The 27267-nt window shown below is 56.3% G+C and overlaps 1 protein-coding gene across 3 annotated transcripts in view; it reads left to right on the forward strand.

The window, feature by feature from the left end:
• Positions 1-25058, forward strand: part of KY (kyphoscoliosis peptidase) — a 56575-nt gene extending 31517 nt beyond the window's left edge. For 2 of the 3 annotated variants that reach the window (XM_075548850.1, XM_075548852.1), the window contains 8 exons: positions 3568-3642; positions 4981-5043; positions 8585-8667; positions 11391-11499; positions 12849-12966; positions 19260-19448; positions 20515-20705; positions 24163-25058. In XM_075548850.1, the coding sequence (XP_075404965.1) occupies positions 3568-3642; positions 4981-5043; positions 8585-8667; positions 11391-11499; positions 12849-12966; positions 19260-19448; positions 20515-20705; positions 24163-25058 (1724 nt within the window). Of the gene's footprint in view, positions 1-3567; positions 3649-4971; positions 5044-8584; positions 8668-11390; positions 11500-12848; positions 12967-19259; positions 19449-20514; positions 20706-24162 lie in introns of all 3 variants that reach the window. The other variant, XM_075548851.1, reaches the window with a different exon arrangement.
• Positions 25059-27267: the final 2209 nt, after the last annotated feature.

Raw genomic sequence — 27267 nt, forward strand, 5'->3', positions numbered from 1 at the left:
ATGCAGGCCCATGGCACAGTCCCTGAGTCCCAGGTCTCCATCCATGTGGGAGAGCAGCCACTGATCCACGGTCTTCCTACCAGCCCCCGTTGGGGTCTGGGAGGTCTTGACCCACAGTCTGTACCTGCCCAGCCTGCCCCAGGAGAGTCCGTCCAGAGCTCCTGGTGGCGGCCTCACCCTCTCCTGCCTCTCCCTCTCCCACTTTCTGAACTGATCAGCTGGAAACTGATAAAGCAAGGAGACCCAGCAGGCTGCCGTGTCCATGACTGGGTCTGTCTCCACCCTTTAAGAAAATGTGCAGTGTGCATAGGAATTTGTTCATCTTTTTTTTAAAAACTATAGTCCGGCCCTCCAATGGTCAGAGGGACAGTGAACTGGCCCTGTTTAGAAAGTTTGAGGACCCCTGGTTTAAGTTCTCCAAGACGCATATGCACAACTTGGACATGACATCTTTTGAAATTGCTCTCTGGGACACCTTCCACATCTCAACCCCTTCCTTGTAAAGCTAGCGTCATTTCCCCACTCAGCCATGTGTTAGCCCCAACGGTGTCTGCCCAGGGAGAGGAGAGGGGAGGGGAGGGGAGGGGAGGGGAGGGGAGGGGAGGGGAGGGGAGGACAGTGAGTGTTTGCCCCACACTTGGCACCATGTTTCCTCTGGTAAGCGAGAGAAGAGTTTAAAAGCAAAACCACAAAACCAGACTCCCAGTGACCCCATATGACAGGGTAGCACTGCCCCTGTGCGTTTCCCTGACTTTGCAGGAGCAGAAAACCGCGTCTTTCTTTGGGACCGCAGCCCAGTGAGGAGTCTCTTGAGAGAAGAGCGCCCCTTCCTGGAAGCCAGGGCCCCTCTCGGTCCATCGGCCTTGCTGCTGCCAATACTCTGAACGGGACGGCCCGCAGGCCCAGCCAGAACAGAGGAGACGGTCATAAGCCCCAAACAGCCCACAAGATGACCTGGCCCTCTCTGCCCGTTGGAGGTGTTCGTGCTCCTCACCTGGGGCAGAACGAGAGGGCTTCTTTGGGGAGCATGGTTTTTTTTAATCATTTTATTAGGAGCTCCTACAACTCACCACAATCCATACATCCATCCTTTGTGTCAAGCACATTTGTACATTTGTTGCCATCATTCTCAAAACATCTACTTTCCACTTGAGCCCTTGGTATCAGCTCCTCATTCCACCCCCACCCCATGAACTCTTGATAATTTATCAATTATTTGGTCTTATCTTACACTGTCTGATGTGTCTCTTCGCCCACTTTTCTGTTGCCTAACCCCAAGGAGGTGGGTATATGTAGATCCTTGTAATCAGTTCCCCCCTTTCTACTCCTTTCCTCCACCCTTCTGGTATCGCCACTCTCAGCATTGGTCCTGAAGGGATCATTCGTCCTAGTTTCCTTGTGTTTCCGGTTCCTATCTGTACCAGTGTACAACCTCTGGTCTAGCCAGATTTTTAAGGTAAAATTGGTTTCATGATGGGGGGGGGCATTCAGGAACTAGAGGGAAGTTGTATGTTTCATTGTCACTACACTGCACCCTGACTGGCTCGTCTCCTCCCTGAGACCCTTCTGTAAGGGGATGTCCAGTTGCCTACAGATGGGCTTTGGGTCCCAACTCCTCACTCCCCCTCATTCACAATGATATGATTTTTTGTTCTTTGATGCCTGATACCTGATCCCTTCAAAATCTCATGATCAAACAGGCTGGTGTGCTTCTTCCATGTGAGCTTTGTTGCTTCTGAGCTAGATGGCCGCTTGTTTACCTTCAAGCCTTTAAGACCTCAGACACTATATCTTTGACAGCCAGACACCATCAGCTTTCTTCACCACATTTGCTTATGAACCCATTTATCTTCAGCAATCGTGTTGGGAAGGTGAGCATCATGGAATGCCAGTTTAATAGAACAAAGTGTTCTTGCATTGAGGAAGTACTTGAGTGGAGTCCCAAAGTCCATATGCTACCTTAATTCTAAACCTATAAATATATGCACAAAGATCTAGTTCCCCATCATCATATATAAATATATTTACATATGTAAATTTATGTATTTAGACCTTTATAAATGCCCTTTGCCTCCTAGCTCTTTCCTCTATTTCCTTTTACTTTCCTCTTGTCTGACTATTATGCTCAGCCTTCATTTGGGTTTCAGTTAATCCTCTGTTACATTGCCCTTGATCAAGCCCTACCAGGCCTCTCACACCCTCCTTGCCACCAATTTTGGATCACTTGTTCCCTTTCCCCTGGGTTTGTTAACACCCACTTCCTTTCCCCCATCTTCCCCTCTCCCATGTCCCCCTGAGAACCATCGGTCCCATTGTTTTCTCCTCCAGAATGTTTATCCCGCCTGTCTTATCTAGATAGACCTGAAGAGATAATATGCACAAAAACAAGACAGAGCAAAACAAAGCAACAAAAGAAATCAAAACAACAATAAATCAATGACCAAAATAGGAAAAGCCTGTAAGTAGTTCAAGGTCTGTTTGTTGACCTTTAGGAGTGTTTTCCAGTCGAAGCTGATGGGGTGCCATGCCCTGGCACCAAAGTCTATTTTTGGTACACCTTGGGGACTTTGTTGCTCTGCTCCACTTGCCTTTAGTGTTTTGCCTCGGTGTGGTGTGGTCAGATTGGGTGCAGTTGCCACACTGTGTCTCTAGTGTTGTGCCTCGTAGGGTGATGGGTCAGTGAAGGATGCCATGTCTCATAAAGGCACCGGTTCTATGGTCCTCTCTGTGCATTGGCTGCTCTGAGGAGGGATATCATCCTCAAGGCCTAGTGGGCCAGGATGTGCTCCACTCTCTCTCTCTCCCTCTTCACTTGCTCTGTGTGCTCTGATCAGACATGTCCCTCTCCATGAGCTGTAGCATCAGTGCTGTCCTCTGAGGTAAATTCTTCTGGGGGGAGGGGTAGCTGGCCACATAGTTGGGATTGGGGCCAGCCCCTCAGACCTGTCTGCTGGTTCCCTGCTTCATGCTGGTATGCTGCATTCACATCTTGGAGCACCGGGTTGAAGTCAGGGAGCACGTTTTTGCCACGCCTCGTCAGAACTTCTGCATCGGGCGTTGCCTTGGAGTTCACTCTAGGACAGTTTCTCCAACTTATTTGGCCTACTGCCCCCTTTTCAGAAAAAATTACACAGATATATAGCCCATATACACAGATAAAAACACAGATATATATCCCATAATCCCTGATTGAAGTGGAGGTATCTGTGTTTGCAGGCCTTTGGATCATCCCAGGGCCCCCAGGGGGCAGGAGACCATGGCGAGCCAGTGAGGCCTCCTCCACCATCTAGCCTCCAATATTTACTTTGCAGAGCCTCCACATTGCTTTGCTCACTCCATACGTCACCGTTTCTTCACTGCGTGGGAGTAACAGGATGGAGTGCACCTGCTCCATCTTCGCAGCCTCTGAAAGCTATCTGCTTGGCTTTCCAAGAAGAACTGCTGCGATACTCAGAGCAGCCTCTGACACCAATTGTGTCTTGTGGTTGAGACTTCTACCACAGTACCCTGCCCACTGCCTGTCCTGGCAGCGTGCAGTTGCGAGCACGACCCCCGTTGCCTTTGCAGGGACGCAGCTGACGGTGGAGGTCCACTCCCGAGACGCCACGCCCCAGCTGCTCAAGAAGTTCACCTTGGCCAACCGTATGTGCACACAGGCGCCCTGGGGTGCAGAGGGTGGGGAGGACCAGGGGCTTCTGGCTGCAGGGAGAAATGGAGAGGCTGGATCATGGCAGCGTCGCCCTGGAGAGCCCCCTTTCTCCACACCCAGCCAGCACTGCTCTCTGGGGTCTGGAATCCGACATGGGGAGCGTGTGGCCCTTAAAGAAAAGTGAATACTGCGACAGACGTGTTGACACAGCGTTTCAGTGACCGCCTCACTCGTGACGTGCACTGTGTTACGGGCTTTCCTCGCGTTCGTTAACATTTTACCCTTTGGCATACCCTTGACTCATTCCATGTTGTTTTATACCCACCAAATGATCCTCAGAAAGGAATAGTAAATGTCTTACTCAGCCAGCTAGGAAGCAGGTAAGGGCCCTGGGCTGCCACCGAAGCCTGTGCCCCGAGCCTCAGTGCTCTGCTACCTTCCCGGCAATGCACACAGACGCAGGTCCAGGGCCGGGATGTCTCCTCTGCTCCCTGCTAGCCTTCTTGCGCATCCCTCATCTCACAGCTGAACAGATGCCCAGAGGGAAAGACAAACAATGGCATGGTGGCTGCAGAGTAGCACGGTTCAAGTCCTCCTGGGGGAGGCTCAGTGTGCCCGGGCAAGCTCTCCAAGCAGCTCCAGCAGTCAGGGCCTCGGGCGGGGAGTCTAGGATGTGGCTGGAAGGACAGGTTGTGGGCTTTCGTCTTGGACAGTTGACACAATCGAGTTTCAGAAGCCCGCTTCCCGTCTCTAAAGGAGGGCGGTGAGCTGCCTTGTTGTGAGGTCCGTGCGGCAGTGCGGGTGAAGCGCAGGCCGCGTGGAGGAAGCATGCAACAAATGCTCGTCACAAATGCTCATCACTACCTCACATGGCACTCACGCCCTCGTGCAGAATGCCCGTGCTGCCGTGCAAGAGGCGGGGGGAGTGGTCGGTTGCTCAGAGCAGCCCGTTTGCTTTGTTACATTTGCGTAAAGCCATCCAGAGAAATGGCTCCTGTGCCTTTCCTTTGATGGAGGGTCAGCTTCCTAAGGCGTGTGTGTCTTAGTTGAGACCTCCACACTGCTGGCGACATTCTTTTCCTCCATGCATCTAGTGACTGTCCAAGACATGCATTATGCCATCAACAGGACTGAGTTTAGAAGCCATAGTGGGCCGTTAGCCAGCCCAAGGAATAACGCAGTCACTACCTGGTGGGTGGGGACGGGAGCAAGAAGGCTGTGAAGAGAAGCGAGCGGGGGTTCAGAAGCGAGGACCACCACACAAAATGGTCTATGCTTGCATTTCTGTGTCTTCTACACTGTTTCTACTCCTGACCTTTGCCATGTTGTAGGTTTACAAGGTGATAAAAATGGAAATACAAGACCTCGGCAGCCCGGAGGGAAAGATGCCCACGGTAAGTTGGAGGCTCCGCTCCAGGGGCCTTCTGAAGCAAGTGTAGCTGATATAGCTCCAATCAACTGGTTATGGCTTCCTGAGACACTGTGCTGAGAGTCTGGAACTGCCTCCGGGATCTGTCGGGGGGAGGTGGGGGAGAGTATTGTGATTGATTAGCAATGTCTGCTTCAGGCGCAGGTGGAGAAGAAATAAGCTCACACACCAGATGTCATCCCAAAGCTAAAGCATAAACCTTACCAATAACAAGGCAGCCCATTATAGAGAACATTAAAAAACAGGATTCAAAATTTGTTAACTTTAAATGGAGTGCCAAATGACTGTAATGGAGGAGGTATTTGAAGAGGCAGAGGCTTGTGTAAAAGGAGACAGAACAGAGGAAGAAGCCCTGCATGTGGGTGATGGATTGCCTGGTTTCAAGTCCTGATTCTGGGCCCTCTCTGGGCCTCAGTTTCCCCCTCAGCAGACCAGATGGCATCTATGGTTCAGTACAGCTTCGCCACCCCCCCACCCCCCCTACTGTTTTGTTTTAGAATTAGAACAATTTTGTTAATGCTGCTGGCATTTGAAATGTATTTATACAAAATCCTATTTGGATCTTATATAATCTTCTCAGAGAGTAGATTTAATGAGGCATAAATCATTGCAGATATTTTGAATGTTCAGATATTATAAAGTGGAACCAAGAAAGAGTCAAACTAGTAATGTTGTTTTTTTTTTAAATCCCATTTTAGAAATCCCGTTCTCCTTCTGAATGGCAGTGGGGGATGGGGGGACCTCATTTGCAGAGCTGTAATGAGGGCAAGTCTGTTAACAGTGTTAGCTCACTTCACATCCACTTAGGTCACCGTGCTGGCCCTGTCAGGAGCCTGCGTCTGCAGAGAGAGCGGGCCTGGGAGGGGAAGTTCAGCAGGGGCCCACCAGGCTCTCCCCACCCCCTTCCCCAGCCTCACTCCAGGACCACATGAGATAGGGATTGATGGCCAACCAAGAAATCAGCTCTGGCGCCAGAGGACGGGGTGCAAGCCAGGACCCCAGCTGCCTTCAAGGTAGCTCTAATGTAAGACTGTGCCGCATAAGACCAAAATGGAGCGAAGGACAGGGTGACTTGCAGAAGGAGCTGGGTAAAACACCAGCAAAGACACAGGATGCGAGGGTGCCAGGTGAGAGCTGGGCACACTCTGCCGACACCACCCCACCCCACCCCCGAGTGCCTTGCCCCAACTCTAGAGAGGAGCAACCCTCTGGTCTGCAGTGTGTCAGAGCAAGGACCCAATCAGAACCCACTGAGGATTCAGGACAAAGAGGCCAAATGCCAGGGACCATAAGGGAGCAAAGGGGCGGCGTGAGGTGATTTTGGAGATAGTGTCAAAGCCAGTTCTGGGGCTGAGGGGGACGAAGGTCTTGATTTCCCCAGTGGTAGTGGGGAAAGCAGAGGGGCCTATGCTGGCCGCCTTCCTCAGGCCAGTGCTGTGACAAGCTGTCTTTGACTTCACGAGACACAGCCCCACCAACATCCCATATCTCTCCGGTCTTCCATATGGAGGCATGGGCTTTCACAGATCAGGGCAGCCCTGGGGATACACAGGAAGGATGCAGCTGCAGCCCCCACCCACTGGCACATGGCCACACGCTGCCGCTCCTGCTCTTACCTGCAAAGGGGTCCCCATAACCTGTGGCCTCCTAGAAAGTGCCCATACTGATGGTCCAGCATCCTGTTTACTGTCCCAGGGCTCTCACACATATGTGGCTGAGGCAGTGTGGCTGGTCCAAGACCTCCAGCAAGGTGAAGGTCAAGACCAGACTAGAAGCATGCCCCGTGCAGCCCAGCCCAAGTGCTTCTGTATACCACTCCACTCTTCCCGGGACACCTGCTACATCCCGGGCCCCACAAGCACATCTCACTCACCCAAGGCTAATTGGTAAGAGGATCTGACTGAGCCTGGAGATCTGATCCCTTTAGGTCCTCATCTCTGCCCATCCCATCCTGTCCTCCTACCCAGCTTTCCTGATTTGGACTGGCTGTCTCAGGGGGTGTGTTAGGCCAGGGTCTCTATAGAGACAAGAAAAAGGACTATAACAGCTAATTAGTCCACACAGCAGTACAGAGGGTTCAGTTCAACTCATTTCCATGGAACAGTTAATATACTAGAAGTCCTTCAACTCACCTGGACTGCCGGGTCCAAGATCAAGGAAACAGACAGCAAAGTTCTCCCTCAGGCAAGGCAGGCAGAGTCTGTCCACAGGAAACAAACAGCAGGGTGGGTCACCAACAGTCAGTAGCTTGGGAGCTTAACGAAGGAGGCCTGGATGGGCTATCCAGCACAAGCAATGCAAGGCAACGGAATCCACCAGCCTCAAGCTCAAGTGATGCATGGACCAGCTTGGCAAAAAAGGTCTCAAAGGAGTCTCAAGCTCTAGCAACACGATCCATGGGTTGGCCTGGCCCACAGGTAGTGTAGCTCACAGGTGGAGGCAAAGAAATCACCCGAGAGCAAATGAGGGGACTGGGGGTGGGGGCTGGGCTTGCAGAGCCATTTCTCTCTTTGACCTCCAATCAAACTGCAACCCGATCAATCCCAGATGTTCCTATTGGCCAGGTTGGTATTATAAACCAAACTATCAGAGGGGCCATTCATTAAGGATGATACCCATGATTTGCTGTCCATCTGTATGTTGGTCTGACCCTTGGCCAGGCAGGCAGGCAGCGGGCCCCCTGACAGCAGCTGACAGGATCCTTCTGTGTCCAGTGGGCAAGCTAAGAACCCCCTGATCAAGCATCAGCACCAGGCACAGTCAGACTTTTCTGTCCTCGCTGTGTCTCTGGCCAGCAACCTGAAGCTCAGGGCCTCGCTCTGGGCACCCGGGCTTTCTGCCAAAAAGGCTGAACCTTCTTACGTGTTTCTGGGGCCCAGTTTTTCTCAGGGCCTCTCTGCAGTTCCCCAGGGGAACTGTTGCCAGAACATCCCCAGCCACAGGTGTCTTTCTCGGGGTGCTCCAATCTCCATTTCACCATGGGCAAGAGAGAAGATTAAACACACCTCATCTTGTCCAGAGCATGTGAGTACCACCATGTCCTTTCAGCACCCCAGGTGCTCTGTGGTACCCCTGCCCCTGGCGCATCACGTCCAAGGCACTGACCTTCCCACAGGGGCGAGCTGCAATGCCCAAACACTCATTCCTAAAAACACTAGCAGGAAAGCTGGAAAATACACGCACACCACAGGTGAAGACAAAGAGGATGCCATCATCAACTGTGCCTGGGTTCTGCTGGCCTAATGGATGCTGCTAAATTAAACTGGTTTCTTGAGTGCTGACTAAGAGGAGTCTGCAAATAGGCTCAGAATGTCCCGGCAGCTCTCCTAGAGACCTGCAGGGCTGTCATGTTTCCCAAACAAATGTCACTGAGGAAGCCCTGTAGCAGATGGAGTTCTGGGCCCTGGTGGGCCGAAGTCAGGCTTTGGGCATCAGAGAAGCAGTGAGACTGGAAGGGCAGCCTTCTCTGGGGGCTCGGAGCTGACAGGGCCTCCCTGTGTCTGCAGCCTACCCCTGGGACCGGTCCAGCCTGAAATCCATGTCCCTGGATGTGCGGCAGTTTGAGAGACTGGACACCTATGCCTCTCAGGTAGGCGAGCCCAGTCCCTCTGGCCCTAAGCCCCATGTGGTGGGCTGGAGTTCCCTTACCCAGGCAGCAAAGCTTCCCCCACGACCCTCCTGAACAGAGCCCAAATCACTTGGCAGATTTCCTGGGACTGCCCTTCCACCACACGGGGGTAGGGTGCAGAGAGCCCACAGCAGCAAGCCCTGGCCCAGGACCAAGGTCACCCTATCCCCCACCCCCACCGTCCATCCAAGTTCTAGATGCTCCAGCTGCTGTAGCACACCCTCCAACGGCCCCTCTGGTCGTCTGGCCGACCTCTCTGCCCAGCCTGACGCAGGCATCCTCGGGCCCATTTGGGCTTTGTTGCTCTGGGCCATGCAGCCCCCAGCAGTGGAGGAAGAGTGGGAGGGGAGGGAGGACAGCGTTGGTGCCAAGCACCAGCACCCACTGTGATCCCAGCAGAGGTGTGGCCTGCCAGGCTCTCATACGTTGGGCCTGGGCATGCCAGACTATGGGGAGGGGCCAACTGCAGAAGCTGACACTCGGGGGCCCCAGGGTTGAGAGTGCTGGTGAGCGGGTAGTCTTGAGAGCCAATGACAGGACAGACCACTGAGCTGGACCACAGAGAAGCACCTGGGCCGTAGGTAGAGCATGTCCAGAGCACAGGTTCTTAATCTTTTTTGGCCTACCTCCCCTTCTCAGAGAAAAAAAATTACTCAGAGCCCCCTGGCAATTAAAAATGTCTATCACTCATATTCCAATATAAAGTGTTGGTATCTACTTCTGCAGCTCCCCAGGATTGTCGCAGCACCCATTGGGGGTAGTATTGCCTACTTTGGGGAATGCAGATGCAGCGTTTTGGAAAGAATAATCTTGTGGCATGGTGGGCCCTACATGGTGGGCCACAAGGTCAGCAGTTCGAACCCACCAGCCACTCTGGAGAAAAGGTGTGGCTTTCTACTTCCATAAAGATTTTCAAGTCTTGGAAACCCAAAGGGGCCAATTCTGCCCTGTCCTACAGGGTCACTGTGAGTTGATTATGAGTCAATGGTAGTGACCTTATGGTTGGAACACAGTAGGTGTTCACAAATTGATGACTGAAGGCGCAGGTCAAGAAGACCAAATCGGTGTCAGCTTTGTCAGCTGGAGGTCATACAGCTGTCCTGGCAGCAGGTTGGGAACATTGAAGACAGAGAAGAGGGCAAAGGTCAACACTGGGGTGTGGAGGCAGGTGGAAGGTGGAGAGGGGGTGGTTGGGCCGCCAGAATGGTGAATTGCAGGAGGTGCAGAGAAACCCCTCACTGTGAGGAATACAAGATGTGGAGCGTTGGGGGCAGGAGTGGGGGTAGTGGGGGTCTGGAAGACAGTAGGTTCTGGCCGCCCATAGTGAATCCAGTGGAAATGACCACTGACCTCTGCTAAGCATGTCTGGCCTAGGCACTCAGACTTGGGAGTGTCCAGATTTAGCTCAGAGCAGAGGTTCTGGGGAGAGTGTCAGGCTGAGGAGAGCAGCTAGGTGGGAGAGAGTCTGAAGGGCCTAGAACCAACCAAGAGGCTGAGGTCGAGCCAGAAAGGGTCCCAGGTCCGAACGGTCCAGGGAGGGGCTTCCAGAGGGCAGGCTGGTCAAGTGAGATGAAGACAGTCTCATTGCTGCTGCTTTGGCTGCTTACTTCCAGAGAGGCAGCGCAGAGGAGGCTGCAGGCCTCTGCTAGACTCCGGAGGGCGAGGCTCTAAGAGCAGGTGAGAGTGAGGGAGCAGCCGCACACACAGGGGCTTAGCACAGAAGAGGCTAGCCTGGGAAGGGTGGGTGGTCAGGGGTGGGGGGCTGGAGGTGAGATGCAGGAGAGGGGGCAACTGATAGACAGAGAGCAGTTCTTAAGAAGGCTTAAGGCATGAGAAAAGGGAAAAATGGGAGGATGCGGCATCCAAGATCCCTGCCTTCGCCTCTTGGGAGCCCAAAGCCAGGGATTCTGTTTAATGAGGGAAGGGTCCCCAGAGGCTGAGGGGGGCAGGGTATTTGGTGGTAGCCGCCAAAAGCAGTGGGACCAGCTGCTGATGGTTCCGCTCAGCTCAGAGGCCCAGGTAGGGCCAGGGTGAAGCCAAAGGGCCAGAAGTCACAGAACTGAAACTTGGGGCTTTGTCAGGAGTCACCCAGGCAATAGTGAGGTCCTACAATGTGTCGGGTGCTCTTCTGGGCCCCAGGAGCAAAACAGAGACAATATCACGGAGGCTGGGTGGACACAGAAGAAAATGAAGCTAAGAGACGCCGGCAGGAAGAAAGTAGGGCCAGAGGCCTCCTTAAAGTACAAGGACCTGTGAGGTACAGGGTGGTCAGAGGGAGGGGTCCTAGGGTTCAGATGGGAATGGACAGGGGAGGGCCCTGTAGGAGGGCACTGGGGTGGGCCACACGTGCCAGGGCCATGCGACAAAGCGTGTAGCCAGGGCTGCCTTTCCAGCGTCTCCCTCCATTTCCTGCTGCAGGCCCCTCAAGAAGAGCCTGCTGGTACTAGACACTGGCTGCTCCCAGCCGGGCACTCCCCTGGTGGGGAACAGGACCTGCCGAGGAGATGGGTAGCTCTGGGACCGGAGATGTGGCTGGTCCACTGCGCCCACCTTCTCCAGCCCCTCAGCATAGCCTGTAGCCCTCCTCTTCCTGGGGACAGTGGCTCCGGGTGTGGTGGCAGGGTGCTGGGCGCCCCCATCACCCTCGTGCAGCCCTGGCACAGCCCGCCACTCCTCTGCCCCAGGTGGCGGTCAAGAGCGGCCTGGATGAGCTGGTGGGCGAGCTGGTGCAGGAGGCCCAGAGTGACCTGGAGCGAGTGCGGGCCGTGTGGATCTGGATCTGCCACCACATAGGTAGGCAGCCCCTGTGTGTGTTGGCTCGGAAGCCCTCATCCCAGGGGAGTCTCCCTGAGACTTTGGTCCCCAGTGATGTGGACCCAGAAGGGGTAGCAGAGAGGGACACTCAGAGAGCTGGGCTAGTCAACCATGAGCCAACGGTCTCCACAGGCAGGGAAGGGGGCACACCATTTGTGAGGGCGAGTCCCACTCAGCTCTCTGCTGGGCCCCTTCTCCCTCTGGTCCCCTGGGACACCTGCCCTACGGAGATGAGAACCCAGAACCAACGACCATCTCCACGGAGCGTGACTATGGGTCGGGGAGAACACACAGCCTTTGGAAAGTTATTGCCCCCACCCTGTTCCCACACTGGCCACCTCGGCCACTGACCCCAGCCCAGGCTCCTGTGCGGCTGCCTTCTACTCTCCGCAGACAGTCTGGGGAGTCTCACCGGGTGAGCCCAGCCCCAGAGAAGCTGCTGAGGGGCTGGTGTTGCTTGGATAGGCTTGAAGACACAAGTGAGTGGGAGAACCAGATCAAGGGCAAATGCATAGTGATTTCAGTGAGGCCAGTGCAGTCGCCTGCCTGCCTACCTGCTGTTCCCTGGCCATGAGCTAGCAGCTGGGGAGCCTAGGATGGCCCTGAGAGGCTGCCTCCTGCCCCCTCAACCTCATCTGCCCAGCCTTGACCTCAGAGAAACAGGAGCAGAAATCAGAACCAGAACCTTTAAGTCATATTTCTTTCACCACTTCCTTCCATTCTCTCTGTCTCTCTCTCTGTCTCTGCCTTCACCAGCCACAGTGTGTCCTTCTCACAGCCTCGCCACAGCCTCGAGGCTCCTTCACAGGTCACAATGTGGGCCCCGTGTGGAACCATTCACTGCAGATGCAGAGTAGGCACAAGTGAGCCCAGGCTGACCTTGCTTACCGGGCCTTTCGCTGACGGATGGTACATTTGAAAGAGAGGCTTCGCTTCCGTAGGGTGGTGCCATGGGGTTGGGAGAGAGAGAGGGGAGCCAGCCATAGCTGGAAGCAGAGTCTTTGTCATGGCTTGGTAAAAGGGGAAAACGTCCACTGCAAACTATTAAGTAACCACAATGAAGCCCATGCTTACCTTCCTTGCTGGGCGCTCCAAGTCCGAGGAGCCTGCAGCTGCTCTGCGCCAGTCTCCTTCTTCAGAACAGGCGGCACCTGTTCTGAAAGGCCACCTGGTCCAGGTTCCCTGCAGGCAAGGCCCGCTCCCACTCAGCCCACGAGGGCTTCTCTGAGGGAGCAGGGGAAGCCATGCCAGCCCACAGAGGGAGCAAAGCTCTCACCTGGGCCACCTGCCTGGGCCTGGCCCCTCACAGCCCCTCATCTGCCCTCCAGAGTACGACGTCCTGGCTGCCCAGGAGAAGGACCGGCAAGCCTTCAAGCCCACCGACATCCTGCGGACCCAGAAGACCAACTGCGACGGCTACGCTGGGCTCTTTGAGAAAATGTGCAGGTAGGAGAGGGGCCCTCCAGAGGCAGCCAGTCTGAGGGGTGCAGCCTATCCCCCATAACCCCTGCCCCTTCCGGAGTACCGCCCGCCTTTGCCTCCATGCCAGCCCAGCACCGACGTTTGCAAACTCTGCTCTGGAATCCAAGCGGGCCCCAAAAAGGTCAATTTCTCCCTTTAAAACGCAGCGTAATTGACTTTGTACCATCTGCCGAGCTTCGCGATGCATTAACATAATGGCAGATGAATGCTTGGAGATAATTCGGTTATAAAAGGCCCCTTTTCCGCCTTCTCGTGGCTCTGCACAGCTGAAGGTTAGGAGAAAGGCAGCCCGTGTGGGAGGAGGGCGCTGCCAATGCCAAGGGGATGGGAAAGGCGGTCCCCGGGGCTGGCGCGGGCCCTCACCCAGAAACAAAAGGTCTCCTGCCTGAACGGATGTGGCTGTGGGATGGCTAAGCCGCTGCTCCTCTGGGAGCCTCAGGGGTGCTCCCTGCTCTGGGCGAGGGCAGGTAGGGTTTCAGGCAGCCTGGGCGGCTGCAGCCAACAGATCTCCTCGGGTCCTGGGGCTCAGGTCCCCAGCACAGGCCTGGGAATGCATCCCAGGGCAGGCCGTTGTGATGAGATATTGGGGCCGTGCAGCCGACACCTGGAGGACCCGCCATTCCCCCCCTCGAGCCAGGCCCCAGCCTCGCCCTGCCAATCCGTCACCCCTCCAAGTGTCACACACCTCCAGCTCTGGCTTCCAGTCGCCTGTTGGTCCCTTCTCCTGTGTCCAAGGCCATTCTGAGACGGCAACGCAGAGACAACCAGGCAGATCAGAGAGCAGGGGACACTGCCCGGCCACTACCCTTGCCCCTCTGAGAGCAGCCCTTTCCCACCCACCACATGCTGCTGCTGGCCTTGGCTCTGGGTTTCTGAACAAATGAAACGCGGGCATCCTGCCCCATCTACCCCAGCCTCCTCTCCAGACCCACCTCCTTTAGCGCTTCCTGTACACGCAGCTCCTCAGGTTCACCCCTCCCCACGCCCTGATACTACCTCCTTCCAGGGTCATTCCCTCTCTCGATTTCCCCTCAAAAAAAGCCCGCCTGCCACGGAGTTGCCCCTGACTCACAGCTACCCTGGAAGGCAGGCTAGAACTGCCCGGCGGAGTGGCTGGTGCTTCCAGACTGCTCACTCTGCAGTCAGCATCCCAACCCTCAACCACTGCGCCACGGCGCCTACTTTGAATATCCTAGTGCTCCTCTGTGCCCACTCCCCAGTTACCCTGGGAAGCCCTGGTGGCCCCAGGCTAAGCGCTCAGCTGTTACCCAAAACTTTGGCAGTTCGAAACCACCAGCTGCTCTGCAGGAGGAAAATGAGGCCATCTGTTCAGAGGCGCTTCCAGCCTTAGGAAGCCTCTCGGGCATCTCTGCTCTGTCCCACCGGATCACCGGAGTCAGAGTAGACTTGCTTCCAGTATACTTTTGGTGTGGTGTTACTTTATTTCTTCAGGCCCTTTTTTTAAATTTTAAAAACCTGTCTTTATTGTAGACCATCTATAAACTGCTCAGGAACAAAGAGAAGAGACATCTACATTATCCCGAACCCCAGCACTTAGAGAAAATACTGCCAACGTTTGGTCACATTTCTCTCTGGCCTTTGTTTCTGTGCACACAGACCTGACCTGTACTATCTCTTCACTCGCGGATAGAACCGGGCTTCTCTCCCCCTTTCTGTCTCTCCAAAGAACAGCCTCCTTGGGATCCTACACACCCAAGTCCAAAACCAAACCCACTGCTGTCTAGACACCTGTGACACCCCGTGACTCCACAGGGCAGAGTCGAAGTGCTCCCTGGGGTTTCTGAGACTACGTCTCTATGGAAGCTGACAGCCTCCGCTTTCCCCCTCGGCCCCTCACCTGCAGCACCACCAGGATGTCTTTTCCTACACACAGAACCTACTGCTTCACGGCCAGTTCCAACTCAGAGCGAGCCTCCATAGGGTTCCCGAGGCTACAGGTATTGAGGGGAACAGTAAGCCTCATCTTTCTCTCATGGAGGAACTGGTGGGTTTGAACCTCAGACCATGCAGCTAACAATCCAATTGTACCCACTATTACACAGGAGCTCCCTTTCCTACCCACCAAACCAAGCTCACTCTTTGGAGTCCATGCCAACTTACAGCAACCCCCTCTGGGTTTCCAAGGCTATAATGCCTTATGGGAGTAGAGAGCTTCATCTTCCTCCTGCAGAGCAGCTGGTGGTTTTGAACTGCTGACCACCTTGCAGCCCAACCTGTAACCCACTACACCCCCAGGCTCCCATGTCCTTCACACAGTTGGCCTTTAGCAGGTACTTCTAGAATAAGCAAAAATGACAGGATATTCCTAGCAGAGGTGCGTGAAATGAGTCTCTTTTAATTTCTTATTTAAACAATAGCATTAATGTGGGGGTGGTCCTCCATCATGTTCATCGAAACCCTCAGGCTTGTTTTTGTGTTTTAAGTCATAGTTCCTTCTTTACTATAAACAGCCTTACACGGCCTAGAAAGAAAGCAGCAAGCCCCCGTCCAGTCCTCCTTACAGCTGCTCCTTGGGCAAAGTGCTTCACCTCCGGAGCCTCCGTGTTCTCACGGGTTCAGTGGAACAGAGGCAGCCCCAGGACGAAATGAGAACATCCCGTTTGGGGGCTGGGAGCCTGACTTTGGGAATTTTCATCGCTTTGTTGACTTTCCATGCGTGAGGGCGTACTTTTGCTCTGGGGAATTTTGCTACACACTCCAGCAGCCCACCCAGACACAGAAAATGACACGTGCCCTGTGTGAGATCGTCAGCTCTTTGGCCTGGTCCAGAAGCTTAACAATGGCCATCACTGGCCTGCGCTTCGTACCACTCACACACAGTCAGGCCTTCTACCGGGCCGTCACCGTGCACACGGCTCCTCACGCTGCCCGGGATGTTTAACAGCTCGCGGTTTAATCCTTTCAGCTTTTCCCCTGAAGACCAGTAACCCTGTCCATACCTTGCTTTCTTAATTCCCCCTAACTTTAACATAACTGCAACGCTTTGGTAAATTCATTAGCTGATCCCCCAGGAACCGAAGAGATGTAATCTACTTGGCGATTTCTCCCACGCAGTTGCCAGGGTGGCCTCTTAGAGAGAGCTGTGCCCCGCTGGCCCCCATTTCTGGCTGCCGGTCCGCTCCACCTCCCCACCGGTCCACTCCAGCCTCATTAAGGGCTGATTGAATAGAGCAATTTGATGGGGAATCCAGGTGTATTCACAACATCCTTCATTTCTTCATCTTCCTTCCCAATTAACCCAGATGCTTTCGTTGTGTTGTTAGGGCTATTGACAGGGGTGGGTTACCTCCCTAACAAGCAAGGTAAGCCTAGGCTTACTTGTGCTTACTTGCTGATCTGAGGTGAACAATCAGAAAACACACGGAAACTGTTCACAGCAGATTAGTAAGCATAAGTAAGCCCATGCTTGCCCTGCTTGCTGGGTACATGCTGTCCCCGTCAGGGACTATAATATTGAAAAGAGGGCTTGATCCTATTGGGGGAGAGACAGATGCCAGCCATATCTAGAAATGGAACCTTTGATGTGGCAAAAAGAAACTCTTCCCAGATTAGTGAATAAGCACAGGTAAATCTGTGCTTACTTTGCATCTTAAATACTCTGGCAGCGGCTCCTGCTTACAACACGGCCTTTCCACAGAGACTTGGTGCCACACACTCTCCCCATGGCCGTAACTGATTCAGGCTCCGTACCCAGACTCGCCTCCAGCCCCTCCCGCCCACCCCTGCTTCGGTGGCTCCAACACCCCTCCTCAGTGGTTTTTCGAGGAGATGTGTGGAGAAGCCGGGAACTTGGTACCAGTGAGACCCTGATGGTGAGGGCACTGGTTGTCGCCAGTCAGCTGTTGGCACCCTTTTCCATCCATCCTCCAGCTGCCGCAGAAGGAAAGCAGGCACATGTGCCCTTGGTGGCTGCTTCCAGTCACCCCCATTTCCTCCAAGGCCCCCAAGCATGGGAGTGGCTTTCTAGACCTCCTGGAAGATGCAGATTTGTTTAAATTGTCCCCCAAACCTGACTTTATTAGGTAAGACCTCAGAAAGGGACCTCTAAAAACCCTTGGCCCAGCCTCATGGCTACACAGTAGAGCAGCACCATGCTAACACACCGTCTCAGACCATTCCTGCCTCTGTCGAGGAAGACAAACTCTTCACTCTTGAAAAGGCTGGCGCAATCCCGCTGACCTGTGCATGTGTGTGTGTCAGGACCACTGCTTTTTCGTCCTGCTTAGCTGTGTGTCCCTAGTCAAGTCAGCTCCTCTCTGTACCCCTGAGTCTTCGGCTGCCAGTGACTAAGTTGCCAAGGCCCGCTCTAGCTCCAAGCAGGCCCTTGGAGGCCCACACTAAGAGCGTGGGGGAGGGTGACTGAGTGATGGAAGTCTAGATTTCCATGGGGGACCCTGGGCTCCATTCTGGGCCTAGGCGGCTCACATGCCACCTGCAGCCATCCGTCTGGCCAGCATGCCGAATAAATGTTAAAGGAGCTTCCAGACTCAGACAGACTAGAAAGACGGGCCTGAGGATCTTCTTCCAAAAGTCAGCCAATGCAAATCCTCTGGGTCACACAGCCTGAGAGCAGCTAACAGCCCGCCAGTTACCCACCTCCCCATAAGGGTCACATAGGAAAGCGAAGGAAGGGCGCAGAACTGGAGCATAAAGGAGCCCTCAGGTTGGCGAGAGAGTCACAACGTGCGTGTGGCACCTGAGTCATGGCTGCCACCTGAAAGGCCTCGCGTCGTCCACCGGATTCCCACAGCAGCTTGGCCGGTTGCCTTTGCTGCAGGGACTACCCTTCCCCACGTCTCGCCTCCTTTTGCCCCACTCGGCGCAGAGGTCTGGGGAGCGGGGCCAGAGTGTGGAGTGGAGTTTCAGCCTTGAAGGTTGACTAAGAACCATCGTCTCCAGCCAACCAGGAAGCTGGAGTGGGTTTTTGTTTTTTTTCTTTTTTCAGTGACTTTGCGGTTGGCTGCACACTCTTTTCTCATTCTATTCAGGGTCCTCTCAGAGTGGCGGAGACGCAGCTGCCCCCCTCTAGTTGTTGGGGTTGTGGAGGCTGAGATGCACGCGGGGCGAATTGTTTCCACGCACCTCAATTGTCATCACTCTTCTTTGCAGGAAGAGAGCAATGCTGGCCATTCACAAGCTCCTATGACCCCAGTCCCTACTCACAAAAGTGGAAAGTGGAGCAATGTCTTTGTGAACTTGTTGCACCAATTGACCTTGAGACTCTCCCAAGATCATGGTCCCGAGCTGTGGAGTTCAAGGGGGTTCGTTGAAAGGAAAGAGTCTTGAAGAAAGGACCCCTAGCATGTGGTGTCCGCAGGGGAGACTGGCAGTGGAATTGCCTCACCTTCTGTCCCCGTGACTGCCATGTGTAACTGCCCTGAAGTGGGTCAGGGCTGCTGAGAATAGAGGGTCTCTCACCGGGACCCCTGGATACCCTTGGCTCTGTGGGCTTCGTAGGGGTCTGCCTTTGACCTTGGGGCTGTGTCCACAGTGCTGGTCTGGGCCTCGGGATTACAGCCACACACAGCCAGTTTATGGGATTCTGGAGGACACGAGTTAGTGCTCCCTCCTACCGGATGCTCAACAAAGTGGCGTCACTCATTAGTGAAAAGTCGGGGTGCACTTTCAGGGGAATCCTCAAGGTCAGATTGACTGCTCAGCATTTCCACTCCCTGCAGGACATGGTGAAGGGGGGGTGCCAGGTCCACAGAGGACAGACCCCAGCCATTCTGGAATCCTGGCTTGCCTGCCTCGGGGTCTCACCTTGTACCCGGGCTCCAAGTAAACCCTACCTTTTTGATTCCCAGTACTTAGCAGAGGCAGAAAAGCTCAGTTTTCTTCTGCCCCCACATGCCCAGAAACCCTCCATAACCTCCTCCCATGTCGCCTAGACCCAGCTCCCCAGACACACACACACACGGATTCACTCCTCCGCCTGTGCACCTGTGTTCACCCCAGCGTGCAGGTTGTGATCCAGGAACGGGGTTAGCTCCCTGGTTCCATTGTTTTCCATGCGGCAGGTGAGCTCCGGGAAGAAGCATTTCAGAACTGAGTTGGACAGCCTTACGGGAAGCGTGAACCCTGGGCCCCCAGTCCCCGGGGATGAAAGCCCTGGCACCTGAATGTATGTGCCCAGGTGAAAGGCAGGGAGGAGAAGACACAGAGGGCCTTGCCCACACAGGGTCCTGGGAGGCTGAGCCCAGGGAGCAGCCTCTCAGGGCCTATCCTGCCCCCAGGATTGCTGGCGTGCAGTGCCTGACGGTGCCTGGCTACTCCAAGGGCTTTGGCTACCAGACAGGCCAGAGCTTCTCTGGGGAATTTGACCACGCCTGGAACGCTGTGTACCTGGAGGGGAGGTGGCACCTGGTGGACAGCACCTGGGGCAGCGGCCTGGTGGACAAGACCACTTCCAAGTTCACCTTCCTGTGAGTGCCACTCTCAGTTCTGCTGGGCACCCGGACAGTGGAAATGGGGGAGGGGGAGGCTGGAGGCAGGAGAGGGTGAGTGCCAGGATGGTCCCCACCTGGCGGCCAGCTGCCCCTCACCCCCTACAAGCACACCCCTCTCTGCCAAAGCTGCCAACCCTTGTCTAAAGGCCACCTGTAAGGAAGGCAGGCTGAGCTTTTACCTGTCTGTCTGCAGGCCCTCCAGGCTTTTGGCCCACCCACTGTTACTGTGTGAAAGGCTGGCATTCCCTCCTCCCACGGGGCCTCTGGGCTGCATGGGGCCCTGTCCCATCTCAGAGGAGGACAGCACAAAGGCTCTGTGGGGAGGGGGCTGTCTCTGGAGCAGGGTGGCAGCCGGGTGGGTGTGGGCTGCTGAGGGGCTGTGGCATTTCTGCCCTCCTCCCCACTGCAACCTAAGGTCACAGCCTTCATCGGGGACACGATTGTCTGTCAGCCTTAGAATCCTTTGTGTTTAGAGAAAAACCAAGGTTCCCCCTAAATCTTAAATATTGACATTGAGCTATCCGTACTCCACCAGACACACCCAAATGCCCACCGGTGTCCACTAGCATTCACTCATCTCAGAATGAGCCTGTGACACCCCCCCAGGGGACCACAGAAGTCCCTGCCTGCCCGAACCACCCCACCCCGCCCCCCAGCCGCGGAGCAGTAGTCAGAATGGGGAGAGATGGTGGGAGGAGGACGTAGCTCCACCACTTTTCCTCCCTGCCCTCTGGAAACCCCATTGCCTGACTCCTGGGGGGGGGGGGGGCATTGTCTCTTTGCTCCCTTTACATCCTTGTTTGGCTCTGAGGCCCCTAGGAAGTTTGCATGGGCAATGGTTGTGGGCTGGGGCTTCCTCTTAGGGAAGGTGGTCTTGGGCCCCACCTTGGGACCTATCTCTGGAAGCATCCACCAAAGATCAGAGACGGTGCCTCTTCCCACGGGGAATCCTGGGTGACCCTCCTGTGGGTGTGTCCGCCAAAGGGCGCCCCTCTGCAGACCACCTCCTGCAGGCTCCTCACCAGCCTTCCCTTCACTGCAGCTACAACGAATTCTACTTCCTCACGCACCCGGCTCTCTTCATCGAGGACCACTTCCCCGACAACAAGAACTGGCAGCTGCTGAAGCCTGCGCAGTCCCTGCAGCAGTTTGAGAACAGCATGTATCACAAGAGCGAATTCTACAACAAGGGAATGCTGAGCGCCCACCCGGACACCCCCATGATCAGAACAGGTGGGGCGGGCACCCACTCGGGGCAGTGTAAGGGCCTCTGTGCGGTGGCTGTGGGCGGGGGGCAGGCACAGTTCCCATGTGCAGGAGCTGGAGAAGCCAGCAAAGGGGTGGGGTGGGGGGCTTTCCTGCCTGCCCAAGGACCTGGTCAGGAGCCTGCATGTGGTGGGGGCTCTCAGCCCCCCTGTCCCCAGGCTGAGTGCCCACAACAGCCCATACGCCAGGCAGAGAGCATGCAGTGACCAGGCAGAGCATCGGTGTTAGCCAGCTAGCCGAGGAGGGCAGAGCTGGAGGAGGTGGCTGCAGGGTTGTGCCATGGGAGAGGGTGGAGAGCTGGCACTCTGGGAAGATGGGATGGACGTGTCCGAGACCAAAAGAACAGGGCAGAGGCAGGGACACAGCAGTGTCCCCGAGACAAAGGTCTGCAGAGGGTATGACCTGGCCTGCGGGTTCAGCCAGGATGTGAGATGCAGTGGAAGTCAGCCTCCCGGGGCCTCGACACACACACACCACCGAGTGACTGCAGGTGGTCGCAAGTTCATTCCAGCTCACTTGGCCCAACTGCCTCTCAGTGGTTTTCTTAACCAAGCGCCTAAGCTCTCTCGTCCTAAGAATGCCTGGCAGCTCCTGCTGGGGAAATCACAGCCTAGCGCTGCTCCCTTTGAGACGCATCTTCCCGTGTGCACGTGTGCACGTCAGGCGAGAGCCTCTGCTGTCTGCTCAGGGCCATGGATACAGGCCACAGCAGCAGAGAGCCGATGGCAGGGGACCAAGGGGCCTCTTCAAGACATAGATTCACCTGAACACTAGATTTCTTCCATTATGTTGCTGTCGGGTACCACCCTCAATTCACCCCCGACTCATAGAGACTCTGTGTACAGCAGAAGGAAGTCCTGCCTGGTCAATTCCTTTCCAGCCGTGCAAATAGCAGAACGAAGCACTGCCTGGTCCTGCGCCAGCCGTGCAAATGCTGCCATCGCTATCTTCAGTTGCCATAGCATAAAATGTGATTTCCTATACGCAATACATATTTAAAGGATAATTCTTCTGTAGAAAATTAAGGGTTGGACTGGGGAAGAGGCACAAGAAGAAAATGGAGTGGGCAAAAGTAGGAGGTCAGGGGAGGGGTGGGGGGGAGTGGTAGGGGGGAGGAGAGGCACTGAGAGCTGAGAGCAAGCGTCAAGGTGGCCGACAAGAGGGGCTGGCTCCTTCAGGGACCACCAAGGGGCCCCGTCCTTTATGTCACTCTTCCTGGTCATTCACCACACTTGACCAAAGACCTTCTGGGCCCAACCCTGTGTGCAGGCACTAGGCCAAGGCAAGAAATGAAGCAGGTGAAGCCACAGACCACATGGAGCCCACAGCCCAGACACCACACCAAAGGCCCACAGGGTTGGTCAGCATGGCAGTGAGCTCCCTGAGAAGGGGCCCGCACCAGGGCAGCCTTCGGGGACCTCGGCCTCCTCTGAGAAGATTGGGAGAGGCTTCTTTGTAGCCAGAAGATTTGAGCTGGGGCCTTACCAGGGAGTGCAGGGAAGAGAAGAGAAAGGAAAAGCATTTGCCAAAGGGCCCTGTGAGGGCCCTGAGAACCGAGGGTGGCCCTGGGCATCTGAAGGAAGACCGGGGCCAAGAGGGAGGGCTCGGGGACTATTGAGGCAGGCGGGGACCAGCCTCCCACGGCCCACAGGTTGGTGGGAACCGAAGAAGGGGGACAAGTCCAGGAGTGGCCCAGTGGGCGTCCTCACAGTAGCCCTCAAATGACTCAGATTAGCTGGGCCTCACTATGTGCAAGAGCGACCTGCCCGCTGGCAGCGCTGGCGCAGGACAGGCCATGAGGACCAGGGGCTGAGCTAGAAGAGGAAGTGGGGGGGGGCGGTGGTTCAAGCAGGAGGGAGCCCTGAGCCTTTGTTCTTGGTAACTTTCCTTTGGGGCTCCCCTGGGGGGTGGGCCTCGAGGTAGCTTAAGGCCCGTGAAGGGAGCAGGCAAAGGACAGAGCTCTAAAGCCGTGGGCATCCCCAGTTACTGTAACAGACAGGAGGTGAGTGGCCGTGGGGGTGGGGGACCACACAGGCTGGGAGGACTACCAGGAGTGGGGGGCCAAGAACATGGAACCTGACGGCTCAAGAGATTTGGCTATTTGGAAGTCACTGGAAAGTGGGGACCAGCTTGTAGAGAGCCCCCGGGCAGAGGGAGTCCCTAAATGGTACAAAATCCTTTGAGCCCATCCAGGAGCACAGCAGCAGAAAGGCCTGGTGATCTGATTCTGAGAAATAAAACAGGGAAACCCTGTGGAACCCAATTCTACTCTGACGCGCACGGGGTCACCGTGGCTCAAACTCGATGTGCCAATAAGGGAGTGTTTCCTTGCCTGTTTGCAGTTGATGGGTGAAGATGGAGGTGACTCCTTTGAGTAGGCTGGGAATATCAGGTGAGTGAGGAATTGGCTGGGCAGGCTTTGAAGCGAAGACCGTCAGTAGGAGAGGAAGGATAGAAATGCCAGTCCCTGCCCTGCTGGCCTGGGTGGGGACTCAGCGCCCCACCCTGGAGGTAGAACTTTGGGGGTTGGCATGGAGTGCATGCAGTAGCTGAGGAGCCTGGAGACACAGGCATCTCGGCAGGCTAGGGGGAAAGTCTCAGAGGCCCCGCCCAGGGTCCAGGCTGCTCTTCTCCCCTGTGTGAGCACCTAGCCCCGCAGTGAGGAAGAGTTACAGGTGTGCAGGGCCCAGGCAGTCGTCTGCTTCCTTGCTCGCATCTGGGCCAGAGGCTGGCTGGACCCGGGGCCGTGACCTGCTGCTGAGAGAGAGGCAGGCAAGGTGCTAGGGAAAGCCACGGAGGAGGCCAGGAGGAGGGACCAAGGCGGTGTGGCCAGGTCTGACCACCTGTCCCTGGGAAAGAGTGAAGAGGACAGAGGAAGGTGGAGTCGCAGAGCCAGGGCCCGGGCAGAGTCTCGCGATTACAGAAACGCAGTCAAGACACGCTTGGGTGAGGATGAAGGGGCAGGGGCGAGGCAGGGAAGAGGGAAGGACCCCAAACCCTGACCATTGTCTCCAATCAGGGAACGATGGTGAAGACTGACAGCTGTTAGCACTGCTGCCCTGGCTGCTAGAAGAAGCAGTGTATACACAAGACCTGATCCACCCATATAATTAGTCCTTGGCCCTGACCCAGAGGGGCTCAGTCCACGCTCCACCTCTAGGCACCTTTCTCCCAACGCAACTCAGTGGGTGGGGGGTGTAGCCAGCTTCCCAGCTGGCTAGAAGAGGACCACCCAAGTGGGTCGAGTGCCCCCTCCTGGGAGGGCTGCAGAGGGCAGTAGTGGTGAATGTATTGACACCATGGTCCGGGGCACCTCACAGCACCCCACAGATGGAGGTCTCAAAAAGGCAGGAAAATCGCTCACGCCCCGCCCCCCTGCTCACTCTGGCTCCTGTCTCACCTGGCCCTGACCTTGTCCCCGCAGTGAACGGCAAGGCTACGGTCACCCTCGAGAGCTGTGCGCCGACGCTCTTCATGTTCATGCTCAACGGCAAGCAGGAGCACGGGCTGCTGAGCCTGCGTGAGAACGGCATGAAGCTGGAGGTGTACCCCCCGACCACGGGCACCCACCAGCTGCAGATCTTCGCCAAGGGCGGCTCGGAGATCTATAGCGCCGTGCTGGAGTACACCCTCAAGTGCAACTACGTGGACTTCGGGGCCCAGCTGCCCTCTGAGCTGCACCAGCCCGTGGGCCCCAGCTGGTTCTCGGAGCAAATGGGCATCGTGAAGCCCTCGCACTCCCACCCCATCATCCACACCACCGACGGGCGCTGTGCCGTCAGCTTCGGCGTGGACGAGGGCGTCAGCGTCCTGGCCTCCCTGCACGGGGACGAGGGCCCCATCACGGAGGAGACGCAGCGGCGCTACATCTTCCAGGTGCACCGAGAGAAGCGCACGGAGCTCAAGGTGCAGCTGCCCCGAGCCGGCAAGTTTGCCCTCAAGATCTTCGTCAAGAAGAGGCAGGAGCCGGGCAACTACATCTTTGTCTTCAACTACCTCGTGTGTTGCACCAACACCAAGGTGAACTGGCCCATGTTCCCGGAGAGCTTTGGCAACTGGGGGCCGGACAATGAGCTGCTGGAGCCTCTGTCGGGCGTGCTGCCCGCCAACCGGAACGTCGAGTTCAAATTGAAGCTGCACGGGATCGCCAAGGCCCTGGTGAAAGGGCAGGACACATGGCCCCTGACGCTGAACCCCGAGGGCGTCTGGGAGGGCAGCTGCAGCACAGCCGGCTGCCAAGAAGTCTACGTCATGGTGCTGGAGAACGCCAATCACAACTTCTACTCCTACATCCTCAAATACCAAGTGAATGCCCAGTGAGGGGCTGGGTTCCCAGTCGCCAACCCTTGCCACACCCTCCCAGAGCCAAGGCCAGGCCTTCCCAGGGAGGGGACCCCCACCCCTATCCCTGGATACCCCTGAGTCTGCATGGAATCACTTCTAGGCCTCGGTCTCAGTCTCCGCGCCCCACTGCAGGTGCTGCACTGTTTGTGTCCCCATGGCTGCAAGGACTCAGGGGACAGAGACAAAGGGCCTTTAGAAGAAAAAGGTGCTATGTTAATCCAAGGTATTGTGAACTGTACGCCACTGCCCCCATGGCCCTTCTTGTCTGGCTGCTGCTGCTGCTGCTGTTGAGGTGGGAACTGGAACGCAGGGAAAGGACCCAAGCTGAAAGCTATTCCAGAGTTGGTGTGAGAATTCTCCTTCCAGCCCACAGGGCCAGGATTTGCATGCCTGAGTCATCCCTGAATCTCACTGCCCCTTTGAAATCCCCAACAGCTCTTGAGGCTTGGGGAACAATAGGCTGTCCTCCCCAGTCCCTCAGCCTTCTTGACCTTCAAGAGCCATAGGAAGAAGGTGTGGAAAGACACTGGATTGGGCTGAAGGCTGAGGCTCCCCAGGCCCTGCTGAGAGCAAGCACAAGGTCCCTGGTCCGCTTGCACACTCATGGTGTGTTTGGGGGGTGGGGGTGGGGGAGACACTCCCAGAAGCCTGAATCTAAGGGACTGACTTTGGTTCTCTGATCTTTAGGGGAGCAAGCAGGGTGACCAGCAGTGCCAACCCCAACACCTTCCCCACCCCTCGCCTTGCCCCCCCACCCCCTGCCCCAGGCCCTCTGGAGGCTGGAGCAGGCTTGTGCCCTTCCCAGGGGCCTGGGTGGGGGCTGGGGTGTAAGCAGTGCAGATATGGCAGTGCCAAGGAGGAGCCAGGGTGATGGGGCTCTGTCAGCAAAGCCACTGCCACCCACCCTGGGAGCAGCTTCCAGCTCATCTCCCGCCCTTTCTCGATGGACAGAGAGCCCACATCCCACCTTTCTTTGGGAACAGCTCGGGGTCCCTTGCTTGCTCAGACCTGAGAAGGCCCCACTGCCCAGCTGACCCACAGCAGAGCCTTGGGCCAGGGTTGCTATGGAAACAGTGGAAAGGCTGGCTGCAGCAGGGGCAGTAGGGAGGAAGGATGGAGAAAGGCCCTCAGGATGCAGCACCAACCATCCATGCTCCTGGAGATGCCTCCGAGTGTTCCCTGAAGGCACCATGGCTTCTGCATCCCCATAGGGATGCTGTGCCTGCCCCCCCAACCCTCTCCCCACCTGGCCCCTCCAGTCAGTCCTCACTCCTCTCCACCGCCACCCCACCCCACCCCCGCAACTCTCCGTGCCCCCAGGCTCAGCCACAGCCAGGGCCACCAGGGACCCCACAGACTCCTCGGCTGCCGCCACTCTGTTCCCCTCAGTGTGGTGTTCCAGAAGGGCCTCTGCGCTAGATGCCGCTGGAGACAAGCGGGGCAGCCCCTGGGGGTGTGCGGGGGAGGGGGGGCTGCCAGGAGGACTGGCGCCACGCCTGGGCCCAGGCCTGTCCGGAATATTGGTGCCCCCATCCCCAACAGCCCCTCCCAAGGTCCTCAAGGTCCCCATCCACCGGGGCCGGGGCCCGAATGGAGCATCCTCAGGGCTGAGCTGCACTGGTCCGTGTCCAGCACCCTCTGAGGGCCTCTGCCACCCAGGCCGCCCTGCGCCCTGGCACTCACGCCCCAAAACGCACAAAGCGGCGCCGCTGCGGGGGAAACAGGGAGGTCTCACAAGGCCCCCAAAGCAGCCTTTCCGCGCACCTCTGGTTTGGAAGGCTGAAGAAGGGCGCTGTGCTTCATCACGGTAAGTGCCCTCCGTGACGCACGTCCCTCAGCGGGCCCAGAGTGCCACGCGTCTTCATAAGCTTCATAACCGTCCGCCGTGCCCCAGGACGCCCCCCAGCAGACACGCCGGCCCGGGCACCGACCGCGCCCACCCGGCACTCCCAGCGGTGGACCCCGGCACCCCCTTTGTCAAGATGGCTGGAGGCCGTCAGAGAACCCCCTGCAGTTCTTTCCACGGAAGTAAAAATACATGAAATGAAATCCAATCTTCATGAATTTTTACACGCGTGCTGCTTAGGGTAGACATTCGGAGCTGCATTTTAAAGTCTTTGATTTAAATCGCATCTTTGTTCGCCCGTCAGCCGGCGGGTCCGGGGCGGCGGTGGAATGGCACGGG

The sequence above is a fragment of the Tenrec ecaudatus genome, chromosome 4, assembly GCF_050624435.1.
Source record: "Tenrec ecaudatus isolate mTenEca1 chromosome 4, mTenEca1.hap1, whole genome shotgun sequence".
In the NCBI taxonomy this organism is placed as follows: Eukaryota; Metazoa; Chordata; class Mammalia; order Afrosoricida; family Tenrecidae; genus Tenrec; species Tenrec ecaudatus.